The sequence below is a fragment of the Oncorhynchus gorbuscha genome, linkage group LG18, assembly GCF_021184085.1.
Source record: "Oncorhynchus gorbuscha isolate QuinsamMale2020 ecotype Even-year linkage group LG18, OgorEven_v1.0, whole genome shotgun sequence".
In the NCBI taxonomy this organism is placed as follows: Eukaryota; Metazoa; Chordata; class Actinopteri; order Salmoniformes; family Salmonidae; genus Oncorhynchus; species Oncorhynchus gorbuscha.
Window position 1 is genome coordinate 10,250,964 of NC_060190.1, and position 13,898 is coordinate 10,264,861.

At 40.0% G+C, this 13,898-nt stretch overlaps 1 protein-coding gene across 1 annotated transcript in view; it reads left to right on the top strand.

The window, feature by feature from the left end:
- The window catches only part of LOC124003913 (VPS10 domain-containing receptor SorCS3-like), a 217,583-nt gene extending 206,035 nt beyond the window's left edge, over positions 1-11,548 (top strand). The window contains exons 23-27 of the mRNA XM_046312563.1: positions 2,808-2,939; positions 3,256-3,355; positions 5,117-5,222; positions 7,536-7,696; positions 8,174-11,548. Coding sequence (XP_046168519.1) covers positions 2,808-2,939; positions 3,256-3,355; positions 5,117-5,222; positions 7,536-7,696; positions 8,174-8,232 — 558 coding nt within the window. The 3' untranslated portion in view covers positions 8,233-11,548. The remainder of the gene's footprint in view (positions 1-2,807; positions 2,940-3,255; positions 3,356-5,116; positions 5,223-7,535; positions 7,697-8,173) is intronic.
- The last annotated feature ends 2,350 nt before the right edge of the window (positions 11,549-13,898 follow it).

Genomic DNA, 13,898 nt, shown 5'->3' on the forward strand with positions numbered 1-13,898 from the left:
CACAGACTTCTTCTTTAAGAGGCTCCTCTGTCCTCCACTCGTTACCTGTATTCATGGCACCTGTTTGAACTTGTTATCAGTATAAAAGACACCTGTCCACAACCTCAAACAGTCACACTCCAAACTCCACTATGGCCAAGACCAAAGAGCTGTCAAAGGACACCAGAAACAAAATTGTAGACCTGCACCAGGCTGGGAAGACTGAATCTGCAATAGGTAAGCAGCTTGGTTTGAAGAAATCAACTGTGGGAGCAATTATTAGGAAATGGAAGACATACAAGACCACTGATAGTCTCCCTCGATCTGGGGCTCCATGCAAGATCTCACCCCGTGGGGTCAAAATGATCACAAGAACGGTGAGCAAAAATCCCAGAACCACACGGGGGGACCTAGTGAATGACCTGCAGAGAGCTGGGACCTGCTTAATCCAGTACATGCCCAGGCCCGTCTGAAGTTTGCTAGAGAGCATTTGGATGATCCAGAAGAAGATTGGGAGAATGTCATATGGTCAGATGAAACCAAAATATAACTTTTTGGTAAAAACTCAACTTGTCATGTTTGGAGGACAAAGAATGCTGAGTTGCATCCAAAGAACACCATACCTACTGTGAAGCATGGGGATGGAAACATCATGCTTTCAGGCTTTTTTTCTGCAAAGGGACCAAGACGTCTGATCTGTGTAAAATGAAAGAATGAATGGGCCATGTATCGTGAGATTTTGAGTGAAAACCCCCTTCCATCAGCAAGGGCATTGAAGATGAAACATGGGTGGGTCTTTCAGCATGACAATGATCCCAAACACAACGCCCGGACAATGAAGGAGTGGCTTCGTAAGAAGCATTTCAAGGTCCTGGAGTGGCCTAGCCAGTCTCCAGATCTCAACCCCATAGAAAATCTTTGGAGGGAGTTGAAAGTCTGTGTTGCCCAGCAACAGCCCCAAAACATCACAGCTCTAGAGGGGATCTGCATTGAGGAATGGGCCAAAATACCAGCAACGGTGTGTGAAAACCTTGTGAAGACTTACAGAAATCGTTTGACCTCTGTCATTGCCAACAAAGGGTATATAACAAAGTATTGAGATAAACTTTTGTTCTTGACCAAATACTTATTTTCCACCATAATTTGCAAATAAATAAATTAAAAATCCTACAATGTGATTTTCTGAATTTGTTTTCCTCATTTTGACTGTCATGGATGAAGTGTACCTATGATGAAAATTACAGGCCTCTCTCATCTTTTTAAGTGGGAGAACTTGCACAATTGGTGGCTGACTAAATTCTTTTTTTGCCCCACTGTATCTCTAAATTGCATTATTTATTATTTATTTCTTCCCTGCCAAGAAGCTTCCTTTTTCCTTTCTCCATGTTTCCACTGGGCTTCCCTTCCTGCTTCTCTTCTTCCAGCGTATGAGACTCGCACTGCATTTAACAGTTTCATTGTCTCCCCCTAGTGGTACCCGCAACATATACATGTATATAATGTTGTGAACAAAATAAGTTTGATTCCAAAATCTGGAACATTTCTGTTGTTGTAAGGGTAATAATATAAGCCAGATATGCTTATTACATACATAACCGCCAGTAATAAGTTCCAAAGAGGGTGTTTTGTCCTTCTCCTGTTTTCATCCCAGTCATCAGTGGCAGAGCATTGGGCTAGGCACATGTTTGGCATCAATGTCTGCACAATTAATAAAATGGACAATTTTAAGAATTGTTATATAACATTTACATTTACATTTAAGTCATTTAGCAGACGCTCTTATCCAGAGCGACTTACAAGTAGAATGGATTGGTCTGCCTTGTGTGGTAGTTTTTTGTGTGCTCTTTAACACTCTTACATAGATGTCATAACCAACCGTAAAATATTGTAATATACAATACCAGTCAAAAATGTGGACACAGTTTTTCTTGATTTGTACTAGTTTCTACATTGTACAATAATAGTTAAGACATCAAAACTATGAAATAGCACATATGGAATCATTTAGTGACCAAAAAAGTGTTTAACAAATCAAAATATATTTGAGATTTGAGATTTTTTTAAGTAGCCACCCTTTGCCTTGATGACAGGGCTATCTTCTGTACACCAACCCTCCCTTGGCACAACACAACACAACATATTGACTCGAACGCATTAGGAAGGAAAGAAATTCCATAAATTAACTTTAAACAAGGCACACCTGTTAATAGAAATGCATTCCATGTGACTACCTCATGACGCGAATGACAAAAATGTGCAAAGCTGTCATCAATGCAAAGGGTGGCTACTTTGAAGCATCTAAAATGTGAATATATTTTGATTTGTTTAACACTTTTTTGGTTACTACATGATTCCATATGTGTTATTTCAAAGTGTTGATGTCTTCACTACTGTTCTACAATGAAAAACCCTTGAAAGAGTAGGTGTGTCCAAACATTTGACTAGCACTGTATGTCACAACTTGTCTAAATATATGTGTCACAACAGTGACAATGTTATGTCAACTGTTATGACATATGGTTAAAACCGTGTCGTAACGTGTTATGATGCTAGGTGTCAAATAAAGTGTTACCAAAAAAGAAAAGTAGTATTTATGCTGACTTGTCATCTACTGGTTTGGTGACAGATTGTAGCATTGTTTACATGGAGGTTGTATTGGTTATTAACACATCTTGGTCAAGCCCAAATCTTTTTCATAGTCACCTCCCTCTCCTTTGATTTCAAAATATGTTAAATATGTATATAATCTAAGGGCAGTTTTTTAACTGTAGACTAAGAATACCATACAAGTATGAACATATTGCAACAGTATTGTCCATTGTCAACAGGTGTCAGACTTTCCAGAGGATCAGCTATTGGTTGCAGTGTTTCCAGGTGTGCCAACGGCCGCTGAGCTCTTCCTGTTACCACACAAGAACCAATCAGAGGGCCGGAAAAAGAGCGAGAAGGAGCTAGAGCAGGTATGGGATAGTTAGATTGGACAATGACATTTTGAGTGTCATTGTAATTCTGTCATGGCAAGTATGACAAATTGTTTCCAATCCTTCATGTCAATTCACACAATAGGATAAATGCATTGTCATGGCTGAAATGACACACACATGCAGACATTAATTTTATACTTCTAGTCCGACAATTGATACAACTGAACCAATGTGGTGGGTGTCATGACGAAACAGCAAATGCTATTTAATTATGCAGTGTGTGTGAATTGAAAGAGCTGTAAAGGGTGATAATTGTTTGACTAAATGATTCTTCTTTCATCTCCTTCAACAGATCTCTGAGATACTTGCCAGCGCTCTGAACCAGAATCTGGTGGAGTTTGAGCTAAAGCCAGGAGCAAGAGTAATCGTGTACATAACACAGCTAACTTTGGGTAAGGAAATAAGTTAGTATCAAGATAATTACATATATTAACTGCATGTACTTGCATGAAAAATCATTATTTTCTCTACATATTCTCCTGCTTTTCAGCTGTGCTTGTTTCTTTTTGTGATGTCATAAATGCAATGTCATTTACTGGAGCTAACGTCTGCATATTTGTATAGCATAAACCAAACACATTTTTTGTTCTCTATTTAGAATGCCTTATATGTTTGTCACCATCTTGGATGTAGAAAGATTGGAGGAGGACGTGGGAGGAAAGGGAGAATGGATTTTATTTTAAGTGGAACTCCTTGAGAAAATTCATATTTTTTATCTACCATCAAGTCGCCCAACATCTGTTCACTGTCTTGAACAACCATCCAACCACAAAATGAGTGTTGCACTGAGTAAAATTTTGTTGAGTATTTTTCAGTCCTTGAGAAAATGACAAAAAAGAGAAGTTTGTTTCACAATGCATGCAAAAATCAGAATCGCCAAAAAATAATCAACATTACACCAGTTGGAGTATTGGCTCAAAATGAGACAAACAAATAACTACTCTTGGCTGCAATTAAAATGCTTTACCAGCGTCCACCCCAAAACAACAAAATCCTCTTTCACAATGGAAAAAGAGTCTCAGTAGAGAGTATTGAATGGATAGAGACCATTAGTCCAGCCTTCTACTACAGTATATACTCATACAACACCACACGTACGACAGCAGCTGGGTCCACATGGAAGAGTTGACGGTTAAAGTTGGAAGTGCCCTTATGGAAAGTCCACATGATTTCACGTGTGGAAAATCAGATAATTTCACGTAAAATGTAACTTCTTGGAACTCTTCACATGTTGTTTTCTCTGTAAGGGCGGAGGTGGAGGTTGGAGAGAGGATTTGCCAGGTTTGACAGGTCTAATAGTACATATTCTGACGGTTCTATAAACCACATAATCCCAGTGAGAACACATAGCCTTGAGCTGGCAGTCTGTGGCTTAAAGGACTAGGTATACACAAGCAGGTCTGCGGGTGCTGGACCATAAAGTGTGTGTGTGTGTGTGTGTGTGTGTGTGTGTGTGTGTGTGTGTGTGTGTGTGTGTGTGTGTGTGTGTGTGTGTGTGTGTGTGTGTGTGTGTGTGTGTGTGTGTGTGTGTGTGTGTGTGTGTGTGTGTGTGTGTGTGTGTGTGTGTGTGTGTGTGTGTGTGTGTGTTTTGTGTGTCAAGGTTGTGTAATACTACAGAGTGAGGTGTTAAATAGTATAATCAGCACCACATACTTCCAGTTTATTCCACAGTAAGTGTTGCTGTGTTGCACTTCATTTGTGACAGTTGTAAAAGGCTTGTTTTAACCACAATTTAGCATTTACATCTAAATATAAATGTTGCTGTGCTTGTTTAAAGCCAATGTCTTTTAGTTGGAGAAAAGGTAATTACACGCAATCACAGCCTTTTAAATTTGGGATATTAAAAATGCACTATCATTGCCTTGGATCGACCCATAATACATAGCCAGATTCATTTACCTGAATCAACAAATTGATTCAAGTAAAGCATATTCATTGACTGTATGTAGCCCTACTGTAGCAGACTATTTTGAAGCCAAATATATATCTCAACTGTACTCCATGGGTGTTATTAGTGATACAATATTATACAGTATAGGATCAATATTGGCAATGAAGCAAGTAAATCTCTGAGGCATTCCCAGATTAGCCTTTATTGTGTTGGTCTGTTCTTGTTATGTTTAACGTTCATCGTCCACCACCCTCTGTTACAGCACCATTGGTGGATTCCATCCCGAGACACAGCAGTTCAGCCATGCTGATGCTCCTGTCAGTAGTATTCCTTGGTTTAGCAGTGTTTCTCATCTACAAATTCAAGAGGTACGTATGTACAGTACTTTATGATTATATCTTTGAACACTGTATCGCAGCACTGCTTGGATAACCTGCTATCATCATTAATAATGCACAGATTGGTAGGGCCGGCATCAACCAACAATTAACTAATGACGTTTCTTTGAAGTAACTTTTCAAATTTCCTTTATACTGTAGATGCAGTAAACTGATTTAGAGTGATTTGGATGCATGAGGCACGTGTGTGAATCAGTGATGTTATGTTAAGAAAACTATCATTCAATTGCTTAATATGCTGTTGCCATACTTTGGCTATTAGTAGCTGAATTATTAAAATGATTATCATGGAAAAGTCTGCTGAAAACGCATCAATTATGGATATGGAAATTCCCGCATTAATCTAAAGAAAAAACAGATTTATTGAAATGTCACACACGACAAAGCAAAACAATTAAGTAACAAAATAACTTGTAATTGGAAAGAAATTGAAGTACGAGTGGATGAAACAAATTTCTTTTCATAAATATAAATGGGGAAATATTTTTCTGAGATTAGGCAAAATGTATATGCATCAGGGTTACAGTCTTATATCACTACATTGATGTCAAATGTTAGTTAGATATCTAGTGGCTTCATGATAATAGGGGGATTAATATACACTGCTCAAAAGAATTAAGGGAACACTTAAACAACACAATGTAAATTCAAGTCAATCACACTTTGTGAAATCAAACTGTCTTACTTAGGAAGCAACACTGATTGACAATCAATTTCACATGCTGTTGTGCAAATGGAATAGACAGCAGGTGGAAATTATAGGCAATTAGCAAGACACCCCCAATAAAGGAGTGGTTCTGCAGGTGGTGACCACAACTTCTCAGTTCCTATGCTTCCTGGCTGATGTTTTGGTCACTTTTGAATGCTGGCGGTGCTTTCACTCTAGTGGTAGCATGAGACGGAGTCTACAACCCACACAAGTGGCTCAGGGAGTGCAGCTCATCCAGGATGACACATCAATGCGAGCTGTGGCAAGAAAGTTTGCTGTGTCTGTCAGCGTAGTGTCCAGAGCATGCCGTAGGAGGGCAACAACCCAGCAGCAGGAATGCTACCTCTGCCTTTGTGCAAGGAGAAGCAGGAGGAGCACTGCCAGAGCCCTGAAAAATTACCTCCAGCAGGCCACAAATATGCATGTGTCTGCTCGAACGGTCAGAAACAGACTCCATGAGGGTGGTATGAGGGCCCGACGTCCACAGGTGGCGGTTGTGCTCACAGCCCAACACCGTGTAGGACTTTTGGCATTTGCGAGAGAACACCAAGATTGGCAAATTCGCCACTGGCGCCCTGTGCTCTTCACAGATGAAAGCAGGTTCACACTGAGCACATGTGACAGACGTGACAATCTGGAGACGCCGTGGAGAATGTTCTGCTGCCTGCAACATCTTCCAGCATGACCGGTTTGGCGGTGGGTCAGTCATGTGTCATGTGTGTGTGGGGTGGCGGTGGGTCAGTCATGTGTGTGTGGGGTGGCATTTCTTTGGGGGCCCGCACAGCCCTCCATGTGGTAGCCTGACTGCCATTACGTACCGAGATGAGATCCTCAGACCCCTTGTGAGACCATATGCTGGTGCGGTTGGCCCTGGGTTCTTCCTAATGCAAGACAATGCTAGACCTCATGTGGCTGGACTGTGTCAGCAGTTCCTGCAAGAGGAAGGCATTGATGCTATGGACTGGCCCGCCCATTCCCCAGACCTGAATCCAATTGAGCACATCTGGGACATCATGTCTCGCTCCATCCACCATCGTCACGTTGCACCACAGACTGTCCAGGAGTCGGCTGATGCTTTGGTCCAGGTCTGGCAGGAGATCCCTCAGGAGACCATCCGCCACCTCATCAGGAGCATGCCCAGGCATTGTAGGGAGGTCATACAGGCACATGGAGGCCACACACAATACTGAGCCTCATTTTTACTTGTTTTAAGAACATTAAATCAAAGTTGGATCAGCCTGTAGTGTGGTTTTCCACTTTAATTTTGAGTGTGACTCCAAATCCAGACCTCCATGGGTTGATACATTTGATTTCCATTGATCATTTTTGTGTGATTTTGTTGTCAGCACATTCAACTATGTAAAGAAAAAAGTAGTTAATAAGAATATTTCATTCATTCGGATCTAGGATGTATTATTTTAGTGTTCCCTTAATTTTCTTGAGCAGTGTAGTTTTGTCAACATACCAACTCTGAACAAAAAGTGTAATATACATGCTGCCAATGGGACGGACCATCATCGAATAGTCATTCCCTGTAAAATGGCTTATGTCTGTCTACATTTACCAATCTGTAGAAAAATCCCCTGGATGAACATATACGCGGAGGTGAACCAGGAGAAAGAGCAGGAGATGATCGGTTCGGTCAGCCAGAATGACAGCACGCCTAAGACCACCCTCAGTGAGTTCTCTACGCCCAAAGAAGTCATGGAGAAGGAGATGGACGCCAGGGTTAAACGTAAGATACATACATAGTCTGGTCAATCGTTTTTGAATAGCAAATTACTTATTTGGTGACTGAACTTCCAACAATATTTCACATACTTTGTCCAAATTAATTTTATTGGACTAAAACACATATGGGTCATATCTCCATGTATAAAATGTTGACTTTTGACCTGCAGTGTATACACTACATTGTGTTATAAAGTCTACATTGTGTCTTCACATGGAATTAACTGTTAGGAAAAAGGAGGAGTAGAGAATCTTCAGAAGAAAACAAGGAAACAAACGAACCAATGGGTCAGCCACTAATGTCCCACATATGAAACAACAGCTTAAGAGCTTTTTGATAAGACACCATAATGAAACCCCAGTAATTAACAGGCAGTATCAGTGTCAAGGTAGGTATTTGTTTCACAGACATCAAAGCCTCTACTACCAGTGGACTAACCTATGTTGTTCGTATGTTGTGTTTTTTTTCTCTCTACCCCAGGGCGAATTGGAAATGCCTGCGAGAGCACAAGGGAGATTCCTAACTGTACTAGCGTGTAAAGCCAGGGAAGGAATGCAACAAATGTGTACAGACTTAAAGTATTGCCATTTTGAGGGTTCACTCTTTTCTGGTTTGTTTTGTAATTTCTCAAACACAACCCCAATGTTAATAGTTTTCTAAGGACCTCATTTATACTGAAGTGCATGGGTGTCTTGTCTGATAGCATCTATGCGGCAAATTGGAACTCAATCCACTAAATAAGACAAGTTTTAATAACAAGTATAAGCTACATAGGCCTACTGTAACACAATTTGGATTATGAAGAAAGGTTTAATTTTCAGTCGGTAATTGTCTTATTTCATTGACTTTTCTCAAAGACTTTATCAAAACCTATGAAGAGAGTAATGTACATTTCTTAACATTTTAGTTTTCATGAGGTATACAAGTTTTTGTCTGTATGGGCCATTAGGTCTAGGTCTCCGATCTAACAGGGAATATTATTGAAATTGTACCATATTATCTTTAGATATCTGTTATCGCTCTGTATATAATATATGTATATTTACTTTTCACACGCTTGTAGTAAACGTACAATGCCGAACACAGGAGATCTAGTCATGGCCTGTTATCAGTTCTTAAAAGTTTGTTAAAAAGAATGATGTTACTTATAAAGAGTCCAACTTTGTTTTTAATGAGGTCCTTGACTTGTGCATGTTATTATTACATACGAGATGTATGTGTTGTAGATAAGGAAGTGTTGTAAATAGTTATTTTCTATTAATTAAAAGAGCTCAGTCATTTTTAAATACAGTATGTGTAAAGACTTGCATATTATTAATTTAGTTAATTTATGGCTATATAATTTATCTGTCTTGTACAAAGGGTTTAACTGTTAAGATGGGCATCATTTTCTAAATATCAAACCAGGTTTACCCAACACCACCCCTGCTTGAAAAAAAAAAAAAAAAAAACACAATCATTGGTGGTAATTTTTACCTGCATCTCAACAGTTAAACTCTTTGTAAAAGACAAAACTAGCCATAAACATTATGGGATTATTTCTAATGTTTGCCCTTTGAATGTAACGAGAAAAGTGGAATCGACCATTTATGGTCCGTGGATATAATCTGTGTCTGACTCATCAAGATGATCCCACATTGTTGTAGATGTCAGTTGTTATTACTGATGAGTATATTGTATAAGGCCCATCAGCGTGACAAGGACAAGTAGTTTCGGGTAGTTTGCAGTGATGCATTTGATCATGTCCTTTGCTGGCATCTATTCATAGTGTTCTATCTCTGTAAAGCATATCAACTCTCATAGAGTTTCATGGTAATATCCTCAAACATTATCTCTCAAACAATATTTCCGTACAAGAAGGGAACAAAACAACGTTGTGGTGACTTTCCACTCATCTGAGGTGGTGTCTAGAGTAAAAACTACACAGCAATGATTTTAAACCACCACCCCATCCATATGAGTGTTATCAAACGATTCCACTATCAACACATTTAATCAGCTTCATTTAGAAGTTAGAAACCAACTGTTGAGTAAAGTTCCACCACTTGAACTCCCTACTGTAATGAAATACTGTACACACAATAGTGTGCATGCTATCTAGTAGCTAGGTTCCTCCACTACACTGCTGTGCACTGCAGTCCTTCGAAAGCTGTCACTAGCAGGAGTAGCAGGTAGATCCAGTCACGCACAGGTCCCTGGCAGCAGGTGTAGCCAGTCTGGCAGTAAGCGGAGATGGGTGGATGATTAAGCAGCGAATTCACCATGCCGAGCTATCCCACACTGCCGTGCCTGAAGTCAGCACGTGATGACACACAGGAGAGTGAGACGAGAGAAGGACGGGAATGTTTAGAGAATGTTGCACAAGCTAAGTGATTCCCATGATCGTGTATATAAGTGTGTTCAGTAGTAAAGGAAAGAGCATGAGCTTCTGTATCTATAGTCCCTTGTTACATTGTAACAAGAGTGGTGTTACATTCTAATAAGAGTGTTATAGCAGTTGTCATAGCAAACTGTTGCTGTAGCGACATGCTAACATTGTTATGATTTGTCAAACTCCATCTGCAGAGGCATTCTTCCTGACAGGACATAACAAAGCAACACATTGTTTTGTGGTACGTACGATAATTGCATCATCCTCACACATCTGACTGTCCCTGTTGTGTTTGTTGTTGACAACTCATTTTAATGTTCTCAATGTCACGCCGGCTTTGTTCAAATACTTATTAAAAAGAAAGATTAACGTAGTGACAGATAACGGGAACATTAAAGTGTTTTTTCTTTGTGTCATCTCTGCCACCTCCAGTTCCTACGGCAACTCCTCCACTGCCTCCACTGGCAGACAAAGCTGAACGAGCTGAGGTAAAAGGTCACTCGGAGTTCATCCACATGTATAATTCCTTCGGAAAGACTTTCCTTTGGCACGTAAGGCCATTAGAACGGTGGATTACAACCATTCATCCCGTGAGCCTCGAAGCTCCTTTTGCCCTATGAGCGGGAAACATGCGTTGACATTTTAGCCTTGGTCGTCGATCATTCAACAGTGCTGTTCTTCAGACATACTTCAGAGCCAAGACCTGTTTTGAAAATGTATTTTTCTGTACTGCTGCAGGTTTGTAGGGAAAGTAATAGGGTTTTGTTACATTTGTTTCAGTTTGTGTGGTTATTTATTGGTGTAGATATTTTATTCTGCAACATTCGTTTGAGTGGTTTTCTCTTGTGTTCGTTGCTTTACATACGATTCTATTGAGCTGGTTTGATTATTTTTTTGCTGCAAATGTTGAATAAGATTATCTATGAAATCTGAAAGGGAAACAAAATTGTGGGAAAGGGAAATCTTAGTGTACATAGATGCATAAATGAGGTCAGTGGAATTTGTCTACATTTAGGCTATTGTTTGTATGTGTATTTCACACTATGTTGAGGTGGAAATCGGAGTATAATGCTTGTATGGATGTCATCGTGACCCATCAAATGCATAACAGTTAAAAACGACTTTGACTAACACCACCGATTTCTGTATAATAGCTATGCTACCAGCTTATACGAACGGGAGTTAGCATTTAGCAGTCACTTCTTCAAACCTGAAAAGGGAAAACTTCTAATTGTTATGCGGCCAAACATACGCAAATCTTACTTTAGTAACCACTTAGTGGGCCTGTTACAGTATATCAATCATGGCAGGTTTGACTATCCACTTTGTTAGGTCAGATTTGCTGAATGTGCGCTAATCCCCACGGTATGCGTTCCATTGACCTCTTTACCACATGCATTATGGTTCTAAGGGCAGACCATTGTAATACTCTTCATTGCACAAATGCATGCATCCTCAGTACTGTTCCGTTTCATCTTTATTTCAATATTTCTACTGTTAAGAAACTGTCATTTTGAAATTGTTTCAAATAAATGTATTTTTCTACATTAAAGCATTTCTCTCTGTGTCATGGAATTCTTAAAACTCTGAGAAGGGTAATAGGAGGTGGTCTGCACTGCACAATCAACTGACTTTCTTATTGCTATATCCCACACGTTACTGTGTGTGTGTGTGTGTGTGTGTGTGTGTGTGTGTGTGTGTGTGTGTGTGTGTGTGTGTGTGTGTGTGTGTGTGTGTGTGTGTGTGTGTGTGTGTGTGTGTGTGTGTGTGTGTGTGTGTGTGTGTGTGCGTGTGTGTTTCGATCCTCTGTTTCTCTCACTCTCTCTCTCTTTCACGCACTTGCTGTCTCGACCTCTGAACGTTCGGCTATGAAAAGCCAACTGACATTTACTCCTAAGGTGCTGAGCGGTTGCACCCTCTATAACCACTGTTTTTATTATTTGACCCTGCTGGTCATCTATGAACATTTGAACAGCTTGAAGAATGATCTAGCCTTTGTGGCCATGTACTCTTATAATCTCCAACCGGCATAGCCAAAGGAGGAGCCACCCCTTAGAGCCTAGTTCCTCTCTAGGTTCCTGCCTTTCTATGGAGTTTTTCATAGCCACTGTGCTTCCACATCTGCATTGCTTGCTCTTTGGGGTTTTAGGCTGGCTATGTGTATAAGCACATAGTGACAACTGCTGATGTAAAAAGGGCTTTAAAAAATAAATGTGATTGAGTGATGCGTGTTAAAATGACGTTTTGCAGGTCATTCCTGCAAAACATTAGTTGTCCAAGTGTTACAGTGCTAAAACAGTGTAATGAAAAATACAGTTTTGGGAAAACCAGTGTTGAAAAAAACATTGTCAACCGTGTTGTGGAAAAAAAGTGTTCAAAAAGCCCAACTTCAGCAGATACCTTTACTCAAAGTATAACAACTCCGGTTTCTCCTAGTTTATCAGCACTGAAGTCGTTAAGGAGCCAGCAAACCGCATCACTGTACACTGTCTGACAAACCTTGATACATTACACCAGCTTCAGCCAGCTGCAGAAGCTATAGCCAGGAGCTAAAGTGTACACAATGCTCTCCCTAGCACCAACACTGCAGATCAGAATCAGCCATCACTTACTTTCACTGCTGCAGGCATTTAGACAATATACTGCTGTATTCCTGTCTGTCACGATGTTACTGTGTGGAAAATGCATTATCAGAAGCTATTAGGTGGATATGTATGTGTCTCTAGTGATGGGCATGTCATTAACAAATAGCAGCTACAACAGTGTATGTAAAATACTTATGGTAAATGCAAAGGTTGCAAGACAAATGTCGAGCATGAATAATGTTAATATGATTAATATGATAGTTTGTGAATTGCTGTCACCGACACTTGATCAGAAATTATAAAAGCAGTTGTGTATTTTGTGTAAGTTAATCTTACGATACTGCAGTCATGTTATACAGCAAGTCCCTGTTAAAGCTACTGTATCTTGTTACTGTAGATACTATACTGTATCTCATTATTGTAGATACTATACTGTATCTTGTTATTGTAGATACTATACTGTATCTTGTTATTGTAGATACTATACTGTATCCTGTTTTTGTCGATACTACACTGTATGTTGTTGTTATAGATACTATACTGTGTCTTGTTATTTTATTTCTTTGGAATATTTTCCCAAATTCCTCTATGGTAGCGAGGTCACTGAGTGTCTCCTTCCTGAACCCGCCTGTAGACGGTAAGAGCGGACAAAGCGGTGAAGAATTGATTGGAGGCAGAATATTTGCACTTGATAAAAAGCCTTGTCAAGAAAGATGGCAGCATTGTCATCTGCGAAGCCACCGTGCCGTCAAGGGATTGGGCCTCCACCAGACAGTAAAAGTACTCTGTCACTTACCTCTTGAGACTCTGGGGGCAGTATTTCATTTTTGGATGAAAAACGTTCCCGTTTTAAACAAGATATTTTGTCACGAAAAGATGCTCAACTATGCATATAATTGACAGCTTTGGAAAGAAAACACTCTGACGTTTCCAAAACTGCAAAGATATTGTCTGTGAGTGCCACAGAACTAATGCTACAGGCGAAACCAAGATGAAACTTCAAACAGGAAGTCAGCCAGATTTTTGAGGCACTGTGTTCCAATGTCTCCTTATATGGCTGTGAATGCGCCAGGAACGAGCCTACACTTTCTGTCGTTTCCACAAGGTGTCTGCAGCGTTGTGACGTATTTGTAGGCATATCATTGGAAGATTGACCATAAGAGACTACATTTACCAGGTGTCCGCCTGGTGTCCTCCGTCAAAATTGGTGCGTAATCTCCAGCTGCATGTATTTTTCCATGTGATTCAG